General features: G+C 52.1%; 1 protein-coding gene and 1 long non-coding RNA gene across 3 annotated transcripts in view; one reads left to right on the top strand and one right to left on the bottom strand.

Annotated features, from left to right (window-relative positions):
- LOC102455943 (IgGFc-binding protein-like) overlaps positions 1-17,201 on the top strand; it is a 40,786-nt gene that overhangs the window by 16,981 nt on the left and 6,604 nt on the right. The window contains exons 5-10 of the mRNA XM_075907488.2: positions 685-1,249; positions 2,337-2,935; positions 3,978-4,542; positions 6,965-7,560; positions 14,793-15,363; positions 16,191-16,390. Of these exons, the coding sequence (XP_075763603.2) occupies positions 685-1,249; positions 2,337-2,935; positions 3,978-4,542; positions 6,965-7,560; positions 14,793-15,363; positions 16,191-16,390 (3,096 nt within the window). The remainder of the gene's footprint in view (positions 1-684; positions 1,250-2,336; positions 2,936-3,977; positions 4,543-6,964; positions 7,561-14,792; positions 15,364-16,190; positions 16,391-17,201) is intronic.
- On the bottom strand, positions 11-10,497 carry LOC142819554 (uncharacterized). Of its 2 annotated transcripts, none has more exons than XR_016347756.1 (3): positions 10,092-10,497; positions 3,186-7,530; positions 11-3,151 (listed from the first exon to the last, which is right to left on the bottom strand). It is a non-coding gene; the product is annotated as an uncharacterized LOC142819554 (long non-coding RNA). The 2 variants fall into 2 exon arrangements; XR_012897459.2 differs by having other exon boundaries at positions 11-3,049; positions 3,964-7,530; positions 10,092-10,476.

The following is a 17,201-nucleotide window of genomic DNA, read 5'->3' as shown; positions in this document are numbered from 1 at the left end:
AATAGAACACTTCAAAATAAACAATCTTTACTTAACTTAAATAAACAGGGGTTAACAGAATTAGAAATGAAAACATTAACAAAACACATAATAATTGAAGCTTATACAGCTAACATTTGTACTACCAGTGACCCCACCCCAGAGTGTGCACCCCCCTAGACTCAGTCCCAGACACTTGCTTGCATTGGCGTGCTGATGTTGCAGCTGTAGTGAAGATTTGGTCCAGGCTAAACAGCAGCTCTGTCCAAGGCAGCACTTTTACAACAAGGCCCCAAAACTTACTGCCTCATGCTGTGCCTATAGGAAGCAGCCTGCTAACTCCCAGTTCCAACAGGTATCTAGTAGCTGCATCCAACAGCCCCTGCACTGGATCAGTGTCCTTCGCAGCAGCCTGGCTCCCCCTTTGGTTCCAAACTCCAAGGCAGAGTCCCAGACTGCTCGGCCTCTTTCACACTATCCTTCCTTCCTATTTTTCCCAAGGGCTCATGAGAATTGTAGTCTGGATTGCAGCACAGGGTCTTTCCAGGAAAAAAAACAGAGGCCCCTTTAGTAAGGGGACTACAGGGATATTTATGGCAAAGACTCATTATGATCAAAGGCCCAGGGAGCTCACAGTGGCAGGGAGAGTGGGTGTCGTGGAAAGAGCAATAACGGCTCCATTTCTTTCCCCTTCCCTTTCATTAGTTAAATGACAAGAGCGTCAGCCTGCCAGTCACCTTGGAGGCAGGGAAAATCAAGCTCTCCCACAGGGAGGGACGTCCCGTCCTGCAAACGGCCTTCGGGCTCCAGGTGTGGTTCGACAGCAACTGGGCTGTGATTGTGACGCTCTCCAGCAGCTATTTTGGGAGCATGTGTGGGCTGTGTGGGAACTTCAACGGTGACTCTGAGGACGAAGCGATGCTCTCCAACAGCACCAGAGCCTCTTCCTTCCAGGCCTGGGTTGGAAGCTGGAGAGTGGAGGACTCCTGCTGGGATTCCTGCGGTGGGGAATGCCCGGCGTGTGAGAAGAGCAAAAGGCAGCTCTACGGGAGCGAGGGGTACTGTGGGGGGATCAGCAAAGTGCCAGGAGGCCCCTTCAGAGAGTGCCACCCCCGAGTGAGCCCAGACAAGTTCTTCTACAGCTGCCTCAACAACATGTGTGTCAACGAGGGAGACAAGGGCACCCTGTGCCAAGCGCTGGGGGCCTACGCCCATGCCTGCCGGGAGCACGCGGTGACCCTCTATGACTGGAGGACGCCCTCTGGCTGCGGTGAGCATGGCAGCTGGTTGCTGCAGCAGGCAATAGACCTGTCCATGGGGGTGGGAGTGATGAGAGTCAGAGTGGGGAATAAGCAGGCTCCTGGGATGTTGGGGTCAGCACTGGTTCTGAGGGGAGAGCGCCCCCTGTTGGCCCCCTGCCCTACCACCTGGGGCCCAGTGCCTCCTGCTGGACCTCTGGCCCCTGCAGCCCACCCAAGCCCTGCTGAATTCCTAACCTGTTCCCAGCACCCCTTACTGGGCCCCCATCCTGCTCCCTGCAGCACAGCACCCCCTGCTGGGCCCCCTATTCCCTGCAGACTAGCACCCCCTGCTAGGTCCCCTGCTCTCTAAAGCCCAGCGCCCCCTGCTGGGCACCACCCTGCCACCTGGTGTGCTCCCTGCTGAGCCTATCCTGCTCCCTGACACACAGTGCCCCCTACTGAGCCCTCTGCCCTTGTAGCCCAGTGCCCCCGCTGTGCCTCTGACCTGCTTCCTGACACACAGCACCCCCTGCTGAGCCCTACGCAGCCCAGCTCCACCTGCTGAGCCCCCATCCTGCTCCCTACAGCCCAGCACCCCCTACCCCACCTTGCCCCACTCCCTGCAGCACTCTGCACACTGAGCCCTCTGCCCCATCCCCTGCAGTATGGAGCCCCAACTCAGCCCCACCACCTGCAGCACAGCGCCTCCTGCTGAATCTCTGCCTGGATCCCTGCAGCATGGTGCCCATTACTGAGCTCCTTGCCCCACGCCCTGCCCCCCACTGAATCTATCACAACTGTTTCCTGTGGCCCTAGCTCCTTCTACTGAGCCCCTTCCCTACACCAAATCTGTTTCTCCTTAGTTGTGAGATCTGCCTGGTCTCCAGTGCCAAGCGCTCTGGCTGCAGACAGGCAGAGACTAGAGCAGTGAATACTGTGCCCGGCCTTCCCTTGTCTGCAGCTGGGAATTCATTCCCTGGCCCATCCCTGGTGGCCCATACAGCATCCTGCAAGGTGCACAATGCACTGGGGGCTGCTCACATGCATGGATCTGTCAGTAGCTCTCACTGGCTCGAGGCAGGTTATTTAGTTCCCCCCTCTCTGTGCCCCTCCCAGCCCTGCCCTGCCCTGAGAACAGCCACTACGAGGCCTGCGGTGATGCCTGCCCAGCCAGCTGCTCCGACCGAACTGCCCCCTCCTCCTGCCCAGAGCCCTGCGTGGAGACCTGCCAGTGTAACGCCGGTTACGTCCTCAGCGCCGGGCAGTGCGTCCCCGTGGGGAGCTGTGGCTGCGACTACAACGGCCACTACTACCAACCCAGCGAGGAGTTCTGGGCCGATGAGAACTGCCGCTCTCGGTGCAGGTGTGATCCCAGCCTGGGCATGGTGCTTTGCCAGGAGACCAGCTGCAAGGCCAGTGAGAAATGTGCCGTGGTGAATGGTGCCTACCGCTGCAAGGCAACCACGTACTCCACCTGCATAGGTACTGGAGACCCCCACTACACCACCTTCGACGGAAAGAAGTATGATTTCCAAGGCACCTGCATCTACCAGTTCGCGGCTCTCTGCTCCCAGGACCCGACGCTCACCCCGTTCAACGTCAAGGTGGAGAATAACAATCGGGGCAACAAGGCCGTGTCCTTCACCAAAACTGTGACCTTAGAGGTTTACAACGTAACCATCAGCCTGAGCCAGGAGCATCCTCGCAAGATCCAGGTAGGGACGCAGAGTCTTGATTGGGATCATTTGTAGGGCTGAAATTTGGCTGCCCAGTCTATATCCAGGAAACATAATCCAGGGGGTTTCCATCTTCCCCAAGTAAAGTTTGTACTAGATGAAGATTTCATGTAAAAACATATTTGGTTGAAAAATGATCCATTTTCAGTGGGAGACATGCACGAAAATTATTAAATTTGGGGTGGAAGTATTTCTCTCTCTCTCTATACATATATATATACACACACACACACACACACACACACACACACAAAAATTTCCTGCAGGATGGAAGTGTGACATGCTCACATCACGCTGCATCCCGATGCCCCTTCGCCCACATCTGCTAGCCTCCTCCTTCTCTCCCCCTCTTTGGTGCCATGGGGTGGGCACAACTCGACCCCCTCCCCCTGGTGCTTCCGGGGGCAGAAGCCACGAACCACGTGGCCTCCTTCCTCCCCGGTGCTTCCTGCTGGCTGCACCTTCAGGTGGAAACCAGCATTCACAGGTGCTAGTTTCTCTCTCATGTCTGGCGGTTTACACGATAATAGGGGCTCACACTGCAAATATTGCCTTGCAGTATGGGACCCGGATTGGATGGCTGGGATTAAGGCAGGCAGCAAATGACAAGCAGTCAATAAAGCCTCGATACTAAACAGATCCTTAAAGTCTTAATGCCTCGTTACCGACACCAACGCTCTGGAGAGCCAGATTGATTCCAGCTACATGCCAACATGGGACCTTGGCATGAGCTGGCACCTGATCTGCCAGCGTCGTGCCTGCAATAAGGGGGCTCCAGGACCTCCCTTGGAAGCCTGGTCCAGAGCTTAGCTCAACTTCAAGTTAGAAAGTTTTTTCCTATATCCAGCTCTAATCTCCTGTGTTGCAGATCAAGCCCACTGTGTCCTATCCTGCCTTCAGTGCACATGGAGAACAATCAATCCCCATCTCCCTCCCTGTGCAGAGTTTTCTGTAACGCTGACTTCTGGAGCCAGGCTGTCTGCTCCATCTATGCTCCAGTGACTCACCGTGTCTTTTCCAGGTGGATGGTGTCTTTGTGGACCTGCCCTTCTCCCACCAGAACAAATTCAAGGCCTACATCAGTGGCGTCCATGGTTTCATCAAGACTGACTTTGACCTGAGAGTGAGCTTCGACTGGTACAGCTACGCCAGGGTCATCATACCCAGCAGCTACGCCGGCGCCGTCTGCGGGCTCTGCGGCAATGCCAATCAGGACCCCAGTGACGATCTGACCATGAAGGATGGAACTCGGACAGCTGATGAGGTTCAGTTCGCCGACAGCTGGAAGGTGGGGGAGGTCCCAGGCTGCTCGGCTAGCTGCACCGGGGACTGCTCAGTCTGCAGCGAGGCTCAGAGACAAACCTACAGGGGAGAGCAGTACTGCGGGGTCCTTGCCAGAGGGGACGGGCCGTTCAGTCAGTGCCATGGGGCTGTCGACCCCGCCCCCTACTTCGACGACTGCGTCTTTGACACCTGCCAGTACAAGGGTCACCGTGACACTCTGTGCAGCGCGATCAGCGCCTACGTGACGGCCTGCCAGGCCCAGGGCATCCCGACAGGGCAGTGGAGATCAGCCTCCTTCTGCAGTAAGTGTCGCTTCCTGAACATGTTGCTGTAAGTAGAACTCTGTGCAGATCCAAAAATTAGCCACAGAAATCCACAGCCACATCCATGGCTATGGCTACCCACAGATATAAAGCAAATAACTGTTGGTTTGCAGGGCTCTAACACTCACAAACCGTCCAGCAAGGCCATGTATCAGCACTGTCTCCTGAATGCTGTCAGAACTACTCACCCAAGTGTCATAGGCAGAAAAACAGGAGGCCTGGGGACATTTAGCCTAAATATATTCACGTTTGTTTGCATTTTGCAGGGCTCTCAACAATTCTGTTTTTTCCCATTTTCTTTGTGATTTTTATTAGCACATTGGACATTTCAAAATTCCATTTTTCCTTCTATTTTGGGCTATGTCTACACTACAGAGTTTTTAAAACTCTGCTGCATCCAATGAATGTATCTGCTCTTCCAAATTTTTTTCAGAAGAGCAGACACATTTTTTTGGCATCTCTGTAAACCTTACTTCATGAAATAGGAATGTGCCAAAAAAGAGGTTTTTCTGACATTTGGCCCCATGTAGACAGGCCATATGTCGGAAAAGCCTCTTCTAACAAAAGAAGCAGAAAAAAGTATGCAAATTGTGATTCGCAATTTGCGTACCTTTTTCCAGAAAAAAACCGCAGTCTAGACACAGCCTTGATCTCCTTTTTTTCAGTCTGTTTTTTGTTATGGGGTAATAAAACAAAAAAATGTTCAAGTTGTTTTTCTCTTGTCCACTTTTCTTTTTTTCTCCTTTTATTACTTTGAAAATTTCAGTACCTGACAAGTTACAGATTCCATTTTTTCTATTTGTTGAAAGTGGAAGAAGTTTGGAAAAGTGGACTATGGAAAAAATGAAAACAAATGGGGGGAAAAGACCTTGAGCCAGACATTATTCCTTAGACTGCATTCAAATATTTAACTATTTCATTTTTAACATTTTCAATTTTGATGAAACAACTGGAGACTTAAAAAAAATCAGAACTTTTTGTGAAAGCTTTTGGTTTACGAGAAAAACAACAACACTATTTCATCCAAAACAAATTTGAAATTAACAATTTTTACTTATTTATAAGAAAGTCTTTTAATTCTTAGACTTGCTCAATGCTTTAATCTCTTTTGCCAATATGGCAGTTTGACCTTGTGACTAAATCTAAACCTTCAGCCATGAGTTGAGAGCTAACCCAAGTCCAATAAAACCAAAATCTTCTTCCTGATAGTCCTTTACCTCATGGCGTCAAAAGAAGGGTGAAAAATAGAACTAGTCCAGAATTTTCCAAAAAAGAGTTTGGTTGCTAGAAAATTGATTTAAAAAACCCCAAACAAGCTGAGACAAAGAAAAGAAACAGAATGCTGAAATTATCAAAACATCTTGTTTTAACATTTTAAAATCAAAACTTTCTTATTTTCTGAGTCAAAATGATTTTTTGTGTCTGAAATCTCAGTTGATTTACACTGAGACATGTTTAATCTTTTTTAAAGTTCAGAATCTAAATGAAACATTTTGAAATGATCAAAGCAGAATCTTTCAAGGGACCCCATCAAAACAGGTTCTGAATATTGCACTGTGAAAATGCCAACGCTTTCAGCTTTTTGCACTATTTCAAAAAGGGACAAAATTCAGAATCTCAGACTCTTGCTGGGGGCATAAAATTGCCCAGAGTTAGAAAAAACATTGACTGTCTTCCAAAATCAGATATGTCTAATACAAGACCACAGCCGTGACAACAACTGGCTAGTCATGGTGTTGTGAAGTGGCCAGGTTAAAATACTTTGGTTGTCCTAGTTGTCGATGTTCCCTCTAATCTTTTCTGTCCATGTGCAGTTTTTTCCCCCCATCCACGGGTGGAATAATTTTTCACGTGCCTATGTGCACTACCAGTAGAAACACATTGGCATTCTGCTAATCAGCCAGGTGCACTTGAATGCCACCTGGGTAGACTCCTGAGCGCTCAGCTCACAGGGAACAGATCTAGTTGTTCATTTCTATGCCCCCATTGGATTGCTTTTCGGTTTAATTTTAACTCAGGTTACAGTGCCCGGTAGTAGGATCATTGCAGCACCTCTGTAACACTTCTTACCCTAAATTACTGCTGTGTATTCTCAGCCTTGACTTCATGTGCATGTTTTGTCTGGGAACTGATATGGTTATTATTGACTGCACTCTGCTCTATCAGGCTCTGCTCCAAGAGCTGGGAACAGAGCCCAGGCAGGGTGACCCCAAACCTCCGTCACTAACCAGCTAGATCCCACTTCCCTGCCAGAGCTGAAGAAACAACCCGGAAGTCCTGGCTCCCAACCCCCTGCTCTAACCAGCTAGACCCCCCTTCCCTCCCAGAGCTGGAGCCACTGCTTCTTTTCCCAAACTTTTTGGAGCTGACAGATCTGCATGTTCAATCCTGTTTCCTGCAGGCCCCACCTGCCCCCGCAACTCTCACTACGAGCTCTGTGGGAGCGGCTGCCCTGCCACCTGCCACAGCCCCTTGGGTCCGGACAGATGTGAGGAGCCCTGTGCAGAAGGGTGTTTCTGCGATGCTGGGTTCATCCTCAGCGGAGACCAGTGTGTCCCCGTCGCGCAGTGCGGCTGCGTGCACCACGGCAGGTACTACCGGAAGGGAGAGGAGTTCTACCCCAACCCCCCCTGCCGGGAGCGGTGCCGGTGCCAAGACAGCGGGGTTGTCGAGTGCCAGGAGGCCTCGTGCAGAGCCAGCGAGGAGTGCAGGGTGGAGAACGGAGTCCTGGGCTGCCACGCCATGGAGTACGGAACCTGCGAAGTATCTGGTGACCCTCATTACGTCTCCTTTGATGGACGGGCCTTTGATGTCCAGGGCTCGTGTGCTTACACTTTAACAAAGGTGTGCAGCAGTGATCCCCGGCTGGCCGAATTCTCCGTGATGGTGGAGAATGACAGCACTGGCAATGGCCGCGTGGCTCGGACAAGGGCGGTGGTGGTCTCTGTTCATGGCTACACCATCACCCTGAAAAGGGGGAGAAAGTGGCAAGTGGCGGTAAGTCCCTGCTTGAGATTAGTCTCCTTGAAGTCTAGTGAACACCTGTGACCCCGATATTTGTGTGCACGCTTCTCTGTGCGTGTGCGTGCGTGCGCTCATATGCATGTGTGACTCCTGGGGGAATTCTGCACCCCTGCGGATGTGTCAAATTCATGTCCCTTGCAGATTTCTTTGCTTCCCCACAGGAAAGATGACTTGCAAATCAGGAAGCAAAGGCAAGCTGCAAGAGCGGTCGTGTGCTGCTCCCTACTAGTGCTTGTGCATCGCTTCAAGCCCCTTCAGAGTAATAAATCAGTGGGGAGATGGGGAAGGGGCCACTAGCTCCTACCTGTGCCAGGCTCAGCTACTGATCCTGGCTGGGTAGCGAAGGGTGGGACTTCCTCTCCCCCTGCAAGGAGTGACCACAGAGTGTACGCCCTACCCCCCTACCAGCCATGGGGGAGAGAGGTCACTGTACAGGGAACTACTCCCCCATCTGCCCAAGCCCTGTGCACCCAGCGCACTTTATACCCTGTGGAGCTTCATTCCATGCGCCCAGAACCCCACACTGACCCCCTGCACTCCAAACCCCAGCAAGCCTCACCCGCCGCATCCAGTGATCCCTGCACTCAACCCTCCTCATCAAGCCCCACTCTCTGCATCTCATTTTCGCTCCTCTGCCCAGGCTGCTTTCCTGCACCTAGACCCCCACCCGAATCAGCTGCAATCCCACATGCATCTGGATCACCCTAACTAGCCTCCTGCACCCAGACACCCACCCCACTGAACCCTACAAAGCCAGCATCTGGATCCAAACCCCGCCAAGCGAGTACCTGCACCCTTTCTGTCTACCCCCAGAAACACCCTCACAAGACCTTGTTCATCTAGTTCTCCCCTGCACCCCCCGCCAAGCCACCCTGCACCCAAATTGCCCCACCCAGAATCCTATAACCCCTACCTTCATCTTTCTATACTAAGCCCCTTCACACCTGGGCTGTGTCTACATTGGCACGATCTTGCGCCAAAGCGGCTGCTTTTGCACAAAAACATGCTGCCTGTCTACACTGGTGGGGAGTTCTTGCGCAAGAACACTGACATTCTAATGTATGAAATCAGGGCTTCTTGCGCAAGAACTATGATGCTCCCACTCAGGAATAAGCCCTCTGGTGCAACTGTTCTTGCGCAAGAGGCCAGTGTAGACAGGCAACATGAATTTCTTGCGCAAGAAAGCCTGGTGGCTAAAATGGCCATCGGAGCTTTCTTGCACAAGAAAGCGTCTACACTGGCACAGATGCTCTTGCGCAAAAGCACATCTCTTGCGCAAAGGCACATGCTAGTGTAGACGCTCTCTTGTGCAAATACTTTAATGCAAGAACTCTTGTGTTAAAGAGTATTTATGCAAGATTATGCCAATGTAGATGTAGTCCTGGATCCTGCAGGTCTGAGCCTGCCTGCCTACATCTAGTATGATTGGCATGGGGGTGCAGGGCCCTGGGTGTTTCTGGGACAGTCCTAGTCCTTATTCTGTGTTGGTGTCAGGCAGAGGCATAGCGAAGGGAAAGTGGGAGGGGCAGTTGCTTCCAGGTGCCAGGCCAGGGAGGCACCAGGCTGGGCTGGGAGCGAAGCGCACTCTGCTCTGGCCCATGTGACGCTTTTGAACAGAGACCGGGAGTTGGCTAATTGCTCCTGGCTCTGTAAACACTGAGCGCTGAGGCAGCAGGGCCAGGTGGCAGCAGCAGCCACTTTAAAGGTTAGAATCCCTTACCCAGCTGTTCCATTCCTCCCATACCTGGCTCTGAGGGGGAGAAGGATTTTATGGGGGGCATTCCCGATGCTGCGGGGGGTCGTTCAGGGGAAGGGTGAGTGCATTTGGATGGAGGTGCTGGGGAAGTCTGGCTCAGGGGGAAGGGTGAGTGCTTTGGGATGGGGAACTGGAGGGCCTGGCTTCGGGGATGGTGAGTGCATTGGGATGGAGGGGCTGGCTCTGTGGGAGGCATGAGTGCATTGGGATGGGGGGATGCTGGTGAGGGGCTGGCTCTGGGGGGAGAGGTGGGTGTGTGGGGGTTCAGGGTGCAATCACACCCTCTCTGCCCAAGAGGGGGGGTCTGCAGACCCTCTTGCCCTCTCTTGGTCCCTCGTTGACTCTCGGGTCCCCGCTATGGGGCCCGCAATCTTGGGTGCGATCACCCCCTCCCAGGAGGAAGGGGGGGTCAGCGAACCCTACAATAGTTACCAGTCCCTGCAGGTGGAGCAAAGGCCCCTGGTCTGGGTTTTTCCCTTGTGGGGTTCCGCCTTGAATCTCTCCCTTGTTATGGTCGTTGGGAGCAGGATGCTCCTTTAGGGGAGGGAGGGGGACCCGGTCCCACCCTCTCTCCGGGTCCCAGCCCGGGGCCCTGAGCGTCGGGGCTTGCTAATGCCCCGGCGCGGTGGACGAGGGGGTCATTCCCTCCGAAACTCGTCCACCCATGGTCGCCAAAAGCGCCCTGCCCCGGGCTCCTTCCTCCCTCCGGGTGTCTCCTGCGGATCACGCCCGGCGTCCCTGAACCTACCCTGGTTCGGCGGCCCGTGGCGGCCCGTGCCCGGGTGAAGTCTCCGGGGGGGGGTTCTCTGGTCCCAGTTCGCCCCTGGCTGTCCCGTTCCCTCCTGGTCTGGCGCGGCGGACCTATCGACAGGGGCAGTGGCTGTCCCGGAGGCCTCGGGACCAGTGCCGGGCCGACAGCCCTGCGGTGCGGTGCTCAGGCTCCGTCCTGTGGCAGGGGCTGCTCTTCCACCGCTGCGAGGAGCCTGCGCCCTGCCCCGTTGGTGGCGGGCCCTTTTGAATCGGCCCGCCGCACCGGCCGCCGCCCGGGGCCCTGCCCCTTCCGGGCACGTCCCGGCGTGCGGCCCTGCCGAGCAGCCGCGTCCCTCCGCCCCGCCCTCGCCGTGCGGGGCCTCGGGGGACGGGCCATGCTTGCGCTGCCGGCGCAGGCGCGGGGGTAGTGCCCCAGTCCGCCGCCCCCTCTGGTTCACGTTGGGGGAGTGCTGGGGGACCCGAGCCTGGCCGTCAGCCCCCTGCCGGCGGGAGCTCCGGCCGCCCCGCCCCTGGGTCAGTGACAGCCCGTCACAGGGTGCATTGGGGTTACTTATAATTTTTTTAAATAAAAGATACTTTATAACAAAAGAAAAAACTTAAAAAATAATAATTTGGTTACATTTTAAAGACTAACAAACTTATAGATCAGGCATGTCAAACTTGAAGCCAACTGAGGGCCAGAAATGAAAACTGATAGTCAGTGGATGTGAAATACCTTGACTTTAGCAAGGCTTTTGATACGGTCTCCCACAATATTCTTGCCAGCAAGTTATGGGAATGTGGATTGGATAAATGGACGGTAAGATGGATAGAAAGCTGGCTAGAAGGCCGGGCACAGCGGGTAGTGATCAATGGTTGGATGTCAGGATGGTGGTCGGTTTCTAGTGGAGTGCCCCAAGGTTTGGTTCTAGGACCAGTTTTGTTCAATATCTTTATTAATGACCTGGATGAGGGGATGGATTGCACCCTCAGCAAGTTTGCAGATAACACTACGCTAGGGGGAGAGGTAGATACATTGGTGGGCAGGGATAGGGTCCAGAGTGACTTAGACAAATTGGAGGATTGGGCCACAAGAAATCTGATGAGGTTCAACAAGGACAAGTGCAGAGTCCTGCACTTGGGACGGAAGAATCCCAAGCATAGTTACAAGCTGGGGACCAACCAGTTATGTAGTAGTTCTGCAGAAAAGGACCTGGGGATTACAGTGGATGAGAAGCTGGATATGAGTCAACAGTGTGCCCTTGTAGCCAAGAAGGCTAATGGCATATTAGGTTGCATTAAGAGGAGCATTGCCAGCAGATCCAGAGATGTCATTATTCCCCTTTATTCGGCTCTGGTGAGGCCACATCTGGAGTATTGTGTCCAGTTCTGGGCCCCCCACTACAAAAAGGATGTGGACGCATTGGAGAGCGTCCAGCGGAGGGCAACCAAAATGATTAGGGGGGTGGAGCATATGACTTATAAGGAGAGGCTGAGGGAGTTGGGTCTGTTTAGTCTGCAGAAGCGAAGAGTGAGGGGGGATTTGATAGCAGCCTTCAACTTCCTGAAGGGAGGTTCCAAAGAGGATGGAGAGAGGCTGTTCTCAGTAGTGACAGATGGCAGAACAAGGAGCAATGGTCTCAAGTTGTGGTGGGAGAGGTCCAGGTTGGATATTAAGAAAAACTATTTCACTAGGAGGGTAGTGAAGTATTGGAAAGGGGTTACCTAGGGAAGTAGTGGAGTCTCCATCCCTAGCGGTGTTTAAGTCTCGGCTTGACAAAGCCCTGGCCGGGTTGATTTAGTTGGGATTGGTCCTGCCTAGAGCAGGGGGCTGGACTTGATGACCTTCTAAGGTCTCTTCCAGCTCTATGAGTCTATGATTCTAAAGTAACAAATCCAATTCTTTCAGCCTTCCTTCCTTGGTTAAATTGGAAAAGATAGGGATTAATATGAAAGTTGAGAGATGGATAAGCAACTGGTTAAAGGGGAGACTACAGCGGGTCATATTGAAAGGTGAACTGTCAGGTTGGAGGAAGGTTACTAGCGGAGTTCCTCAGGGATCAGTTTTTGCGGATGACACAAAGTTGGGAGGTATTGCCAGTTCAGAAAAGGATCGGGATATCATACAGGAAGATCTGGATGACCTTGTAAATTGGAGTGACAGCAATAGGATTAAATTTAATAGTGAGAAGTGTAAGGTTATGCATTTAGGGATTAATAACAAGAATGTTAGTTATAAGCTGGGGACACATCAGTTGGAAGTAACGGAGGAGGAGAAGGACCTCGAAGTCCTGGTTGATTATAGGATGACTATGAGCCGCCATTGTGACATGGCCGTGAAAAAGGCTAGTACGGTCTTGGGATGTATTAGGCGAGGTATTTCCAGTAGGGATAAAGAGGTGTTAGTGCCATTATACAGGGCATGGGTGAGACCCCATTTGGAATACTGTGTGCAATTCTGGTCTCCCATGTTTAAGAAGGATGAATTCAGACTGGAACAGGTACAAAGAAGGGCCACTAGGATGATCCAAGGAATGGAAAACCTGTCTTATGAAAAGAGACTCAAGGAGCTTGGCTTGTTTACCTTAACCAAAAGAAGGCTGAGGGGGGACATGATTGCACTCTTTAAATATATTACAGGGATAAATACCAGGGAGGGAGAGGAATTATTTAAGCTTAATACCAATGTGGACACAAGAACAAATGGATATAAGCTGGCTAGTAGGATGTTTAGATTTGAGATTAGACGAAGGTTTCTAACCATTAGAGGAGTGAGGTTCTGGAACTGCCTTCCAAGGGTAGTAGTGGGGGCAAAAGATCTATATGGTTTCTAGATGGGTTTATGAAGGGGATGGTTTGATGAGATAACATGATCTTGGTAACTAATTGACCTTTCACTATCAGAGGTAAATAGGTTAATGGAGGGATGATAGGAGTTTCTATAGAGAACTTTCTGGGTGTCTGGCTGGTGAGTCTTGCCCACATGCTCAGGGTTTAGCTGATCACCGTATTTGGGGTTGGGAAGGAATTTTCCTCCAGGGTAGATTGGCAGAGACCCTGGAGATTTTTCGCCTTCCTCTATAGCATGGGGCACAGATCACAGCTGGAGGATTCTCTGCATCTTGGGGTCTTCAAAGTATTTGAAGGCTTCAGTATCTGAGATATAGGTGAGAGGATTATTCTAGGAGGGGGTGGGTGAGATTCTGTGGCCTGCACTGTGCAGGGGGTCGGACTAGATGATCATAATGGTCCCTTCTGACCTTAAAGTCTATGAGTCTATGAGGTCATGTTCTCTAGACCTTTAATCATTCTTGTTGCTCTTCTCTGGACCCTCTCCAATTTCTCCACATCTTTCTTGAAATGCAGTGCCCAGAGCTGGACACAATACTCCAAGGGTATGTCTACACTACAAAGTTAATTCGAACTAACATCCGTTAGTTCGAATTAACTTTCATAGGCGCTACATAAGCAAACCGCTAGTTCAAACTTAATTCGGTCTAGCGGAGCGCTTAATTCAAACTAGGTAAACCTCATTCTACTAGGACTGACGCCTAGTTCGAATTAAGTAGTTTGAATTAAGGGCTGTGTAGCCACTTAATTCAAACTAGCTGGAGGCTAGCCCTTCCCAGCTTGCCCTGGTGGCCACTCTGGGCAAAACCAGGGAAACTCTTCTGCCTCCATCCTGGCCCCGGAGCCCTTAAAGGGGCACGGTCTGGCTACGGTGCCTGTGCCAGGTGCAAGCCTGCCAGCACCTAGCCAGCAGACCCTGCACCTGGCACGGCATGAGCCAGCCACCCGCTGCCACCCAGCCCTCCCCCTCTTCCCGGGACCAGCCTGGCGGCTCCCAGGAGCCTGCCCAGGGCCGTAAGAGGCGGGCGCCCGTCTGGTGTAGTGCGGAGATTGTGGACCTCATCTACGACCTCCGCACTAGGCACAGGAAAGTGGCCGTCTAGGGCAGGATAGCTGCCAGCCTGGCCACCAAAGGCCACATGCAAACCCAGGAGCAGGTTTGCATGAAAATCAGTGTGGTCCAGTAAGACCCCCGACCGTGAGCCCTGAGCTTAGAACATAAGAACAGCCGTACTGGGTCAGACCAAAGGTCCATCTAGCCCAGTAGCCTGTCTGCCGACAGCGGCCAACACTAGGTATCCTGGAGGGGATGGACCGAAGACAATGACCAAGTGATTTGTCTCGTGCCATCCATCTCCAGCCTTCCACAAACAGAGGCCAGGGACACCATTCCTACCCCCTGGCTAATAGCACTCCATGGACCCAACCTACATGAATTTATCTAACTTCTCTTTAAACTCTGTTATAGTTCTAGCCTTCACAGCCTCCTGTGGCAAGGGGTTCCTTTAAGCACAGCCCTTGGCTAGCCTGAGACAGCAGCTCCACGCTCTAAATCCTAACATGATGCCCTGCCGGCACTGCTTCTGGCCAGCCTTAACTTCGGTTCAGGGTCCACTCAATGTGGACATGCTAGTTCGAATTAGCAAAATGCTAATTCAAACTAGTTTTTAGGTCTAGATGCACTAGTTCGAATTAGCTTAGTTCGAATTACCTAATTCGAATTAAGTTAGTTCGAATTAGTGCTGTAATGTAGACATACCCCAACTGAGGCCTAACCAGCACATTCCAGGACATTGCTGAGTCCCCCCCCCCCCCTAGTAATGGGTGAATTTCTCTCTCCTTGGCACAGGTTGGCGGGGAGCTCTACACCCTCCCGCTGGCTACAGACGATGGGAAACTTCGGCTCAACCAGGAGGGGAACAACATCATTCTCCAGTCTGCCACTGGCCTGGGAGTCTTTTTTGACGCTGCCACCTACCTCCGAGTGTCTATTCCCAGCACCTACAGGGGACACCTGTGTGGTCTGGCTGGCAATTTCAATGGTGACAAGAATGACGACTTCCTGCTGCCCAATGGAACGAGCACGCAAAGTCTGAGCGAATTTATCGCTGCCTGGAAGGTGCCTGTTGAGGGTTCCACGTGCTCTGATGGCTGCAGTGACAGGTGCCCCATCTGCGATGCAACCCAGAGGGCACCGTACCAGGCGGAGACCTCCTGTGGGTTGATCAAAGCCACCTCAGGTCCCTTCAGAGACTGCCACTCAACGATCAGCCCTGCCAGGTACTTCAGCAACTGTCTTCACGACATGTGCACCGCCAACGGGACGGGAGAGACCCTCTGCCGGAGTCTGCAGGCCTACGCGGCCGCCTGCCAAGCTGCCGGAGCCAGGATCAGAGCCTGGAGAACGGCCTCCTTCTGCCGTGAGTGCAGAGCAACCTGCAGCCCTGATCTTCCCACTGGCTTCATTTCCAGCCCATAACCCCCCGCCTCCTGCCAAGTTGGGTTTTTTCTGATGGCAATTTGGGGTTTATTAAATCTTGGGGTGTTTCTGGCCCCACTGTAGCCATGTCATCTGTATCAACGGTGTGCAACCTGTGGGAGGGGGTCGCGGCTGTCTTCCTGGGGGAGTTGCAGCACTGTGATCTGGACTGGCCAGTGTTTTCTTTTCCCAGGTCAGCGCCCAATGTACATGCGGCGTGGGTGGGGGAGTGGCAGCGGAGCGGACCGACACTTTAAATTATAGGGGCCACAACAAAATGTTCTCAACAGGATTTTTTTTTCCCCTCGCGAATGAAAACAGGTTGAGCACCACTGGTCTATATCATGCCTCATTGCAAGTTATGCACCTTTGCTTTTGATTGATTTTGTCCAGCCAGACAGTCCTTGCGTTAGACAGCCAGACAGTCCTTGCTGGGCCAGGATTGGAGGAGTGTCAGTAGCCCACTGCAGGACATGCCAGCCTCTGGCTCTGACTCCAGTGTCCAGTGCTCTGGGACATTGCACTGTAGTAAATACTGTGGTGAAGCCATGTCTGAGGTGATCCCAACACTGAGCCAGCTCCCACCCCAGGGCCCAGGTGTGAGCAAGGTGGCCTGTGCGACAAGTGGTCACAGATGAGACAAAAAAGGGGGGTTCTGTGTGTTCATCGGGAAACAGACTACAGCAGAAAATGTGACTATGTCTCCAAGGGAAATTATTGTAAAAACCTTTTCTCCATCCTCATTCTCTCTTGCTTCTCTCTCTCCAGCTCTGGCCTGCCCGGCCAACAGCCACTACGAGCTGTGCACCAGGTCCTGTGATTTCACCTGCGCTAGCTTGTCCGCCCCTGCCCAGTGCACCGGGAAGTGCTTTGAGGGCTGCCAGTGTGACGCCGGCTCCATGTTCGATGGGGAGGAGTGCGTGTCCATGGACAGGTGTGGCTGCATGCACAGTGGACGTTACATCAAGGTAGGTTCTGGCTGTTCTGTGTAGTTGGTGCCTCAGGAGTCTTAAAATAACAGAGCTGAAGTGGTCAAAAGTATGAGTCACCTAAGAGTTTCCAGGGGATTCCACCACGTAGAACACAGCCTGTGAGTATAACAGATCGAGGTTTAATTTTTCCCTCTTCATCCCCTGATCTTTGATTTTCACTCATGTTTCTCCTTCTCTTCAGATGTCATTTCCATGTCCCATCATCATGATCTGTCACCCCGACCTTCCTTCTTGCCTGTGATTGATCAGCATCTTCTTCCACTGTGTTTTTCTTCTTTCTTTGGTCACCACTCTTATCCTCTCTATGTTCCCCTCTCCTTGGCCTGCCTTGTCTTGTTGGATGTTAAGCTCTTTGGGGCATGGGCTGTCTCTTGAAGTGTTTACAGAGTGTCTCTGGCACACTGTGGTGTCATTCTTGACTGGCACCTAGGCACTGCCATAGAAAAATAGAAAAAGAACTGTCCTTGTTTCTTGGGTCATGACCATTGTCTTTTGTCTTTTCCTTCTTTCTTGGTCAGCACTGACATCCTTCGTCTCTTCCTTCTTTCTGTCCCTGTCCTTGTCATCCTGGAGTTGATTGTTTCCTTAATCTGCCCAGTCATCCTTTATCTTTTCTTTCTTTCTTTGATTGGTATCCTCTTTGATTGGCACCATCATCCTTCAAAGTTTCTGTTTCTTTGGTCATCATCACTGTCCTTTGTCATCTTCGCCTTGTTTCTTGGGTCTTCCTGTTCTTTTTGGTCATTACCGCTATCATTTGTATTTCCTATTCTGGTCTTTAGTCCCC

Source organism: Pelodiscus sinensis, chromosome 22, assembly GCF_052426305.1.
Source record: "Pelodiscus sinensis isolate ZL-2025 chromosome 22, ASM5242630v1, whole genome shotgun sequence".
NCBI lineage: Eukaryota > Metazoa > Chordata > Testudines > Trionychidae > Pelodiscus > Pelodiscus sinensis.
The sequence above is the reverse complement of the archived record's forward strand: the minus strand, read 5'-3'. Positions and strand labels throughout refer to the sequence as shown.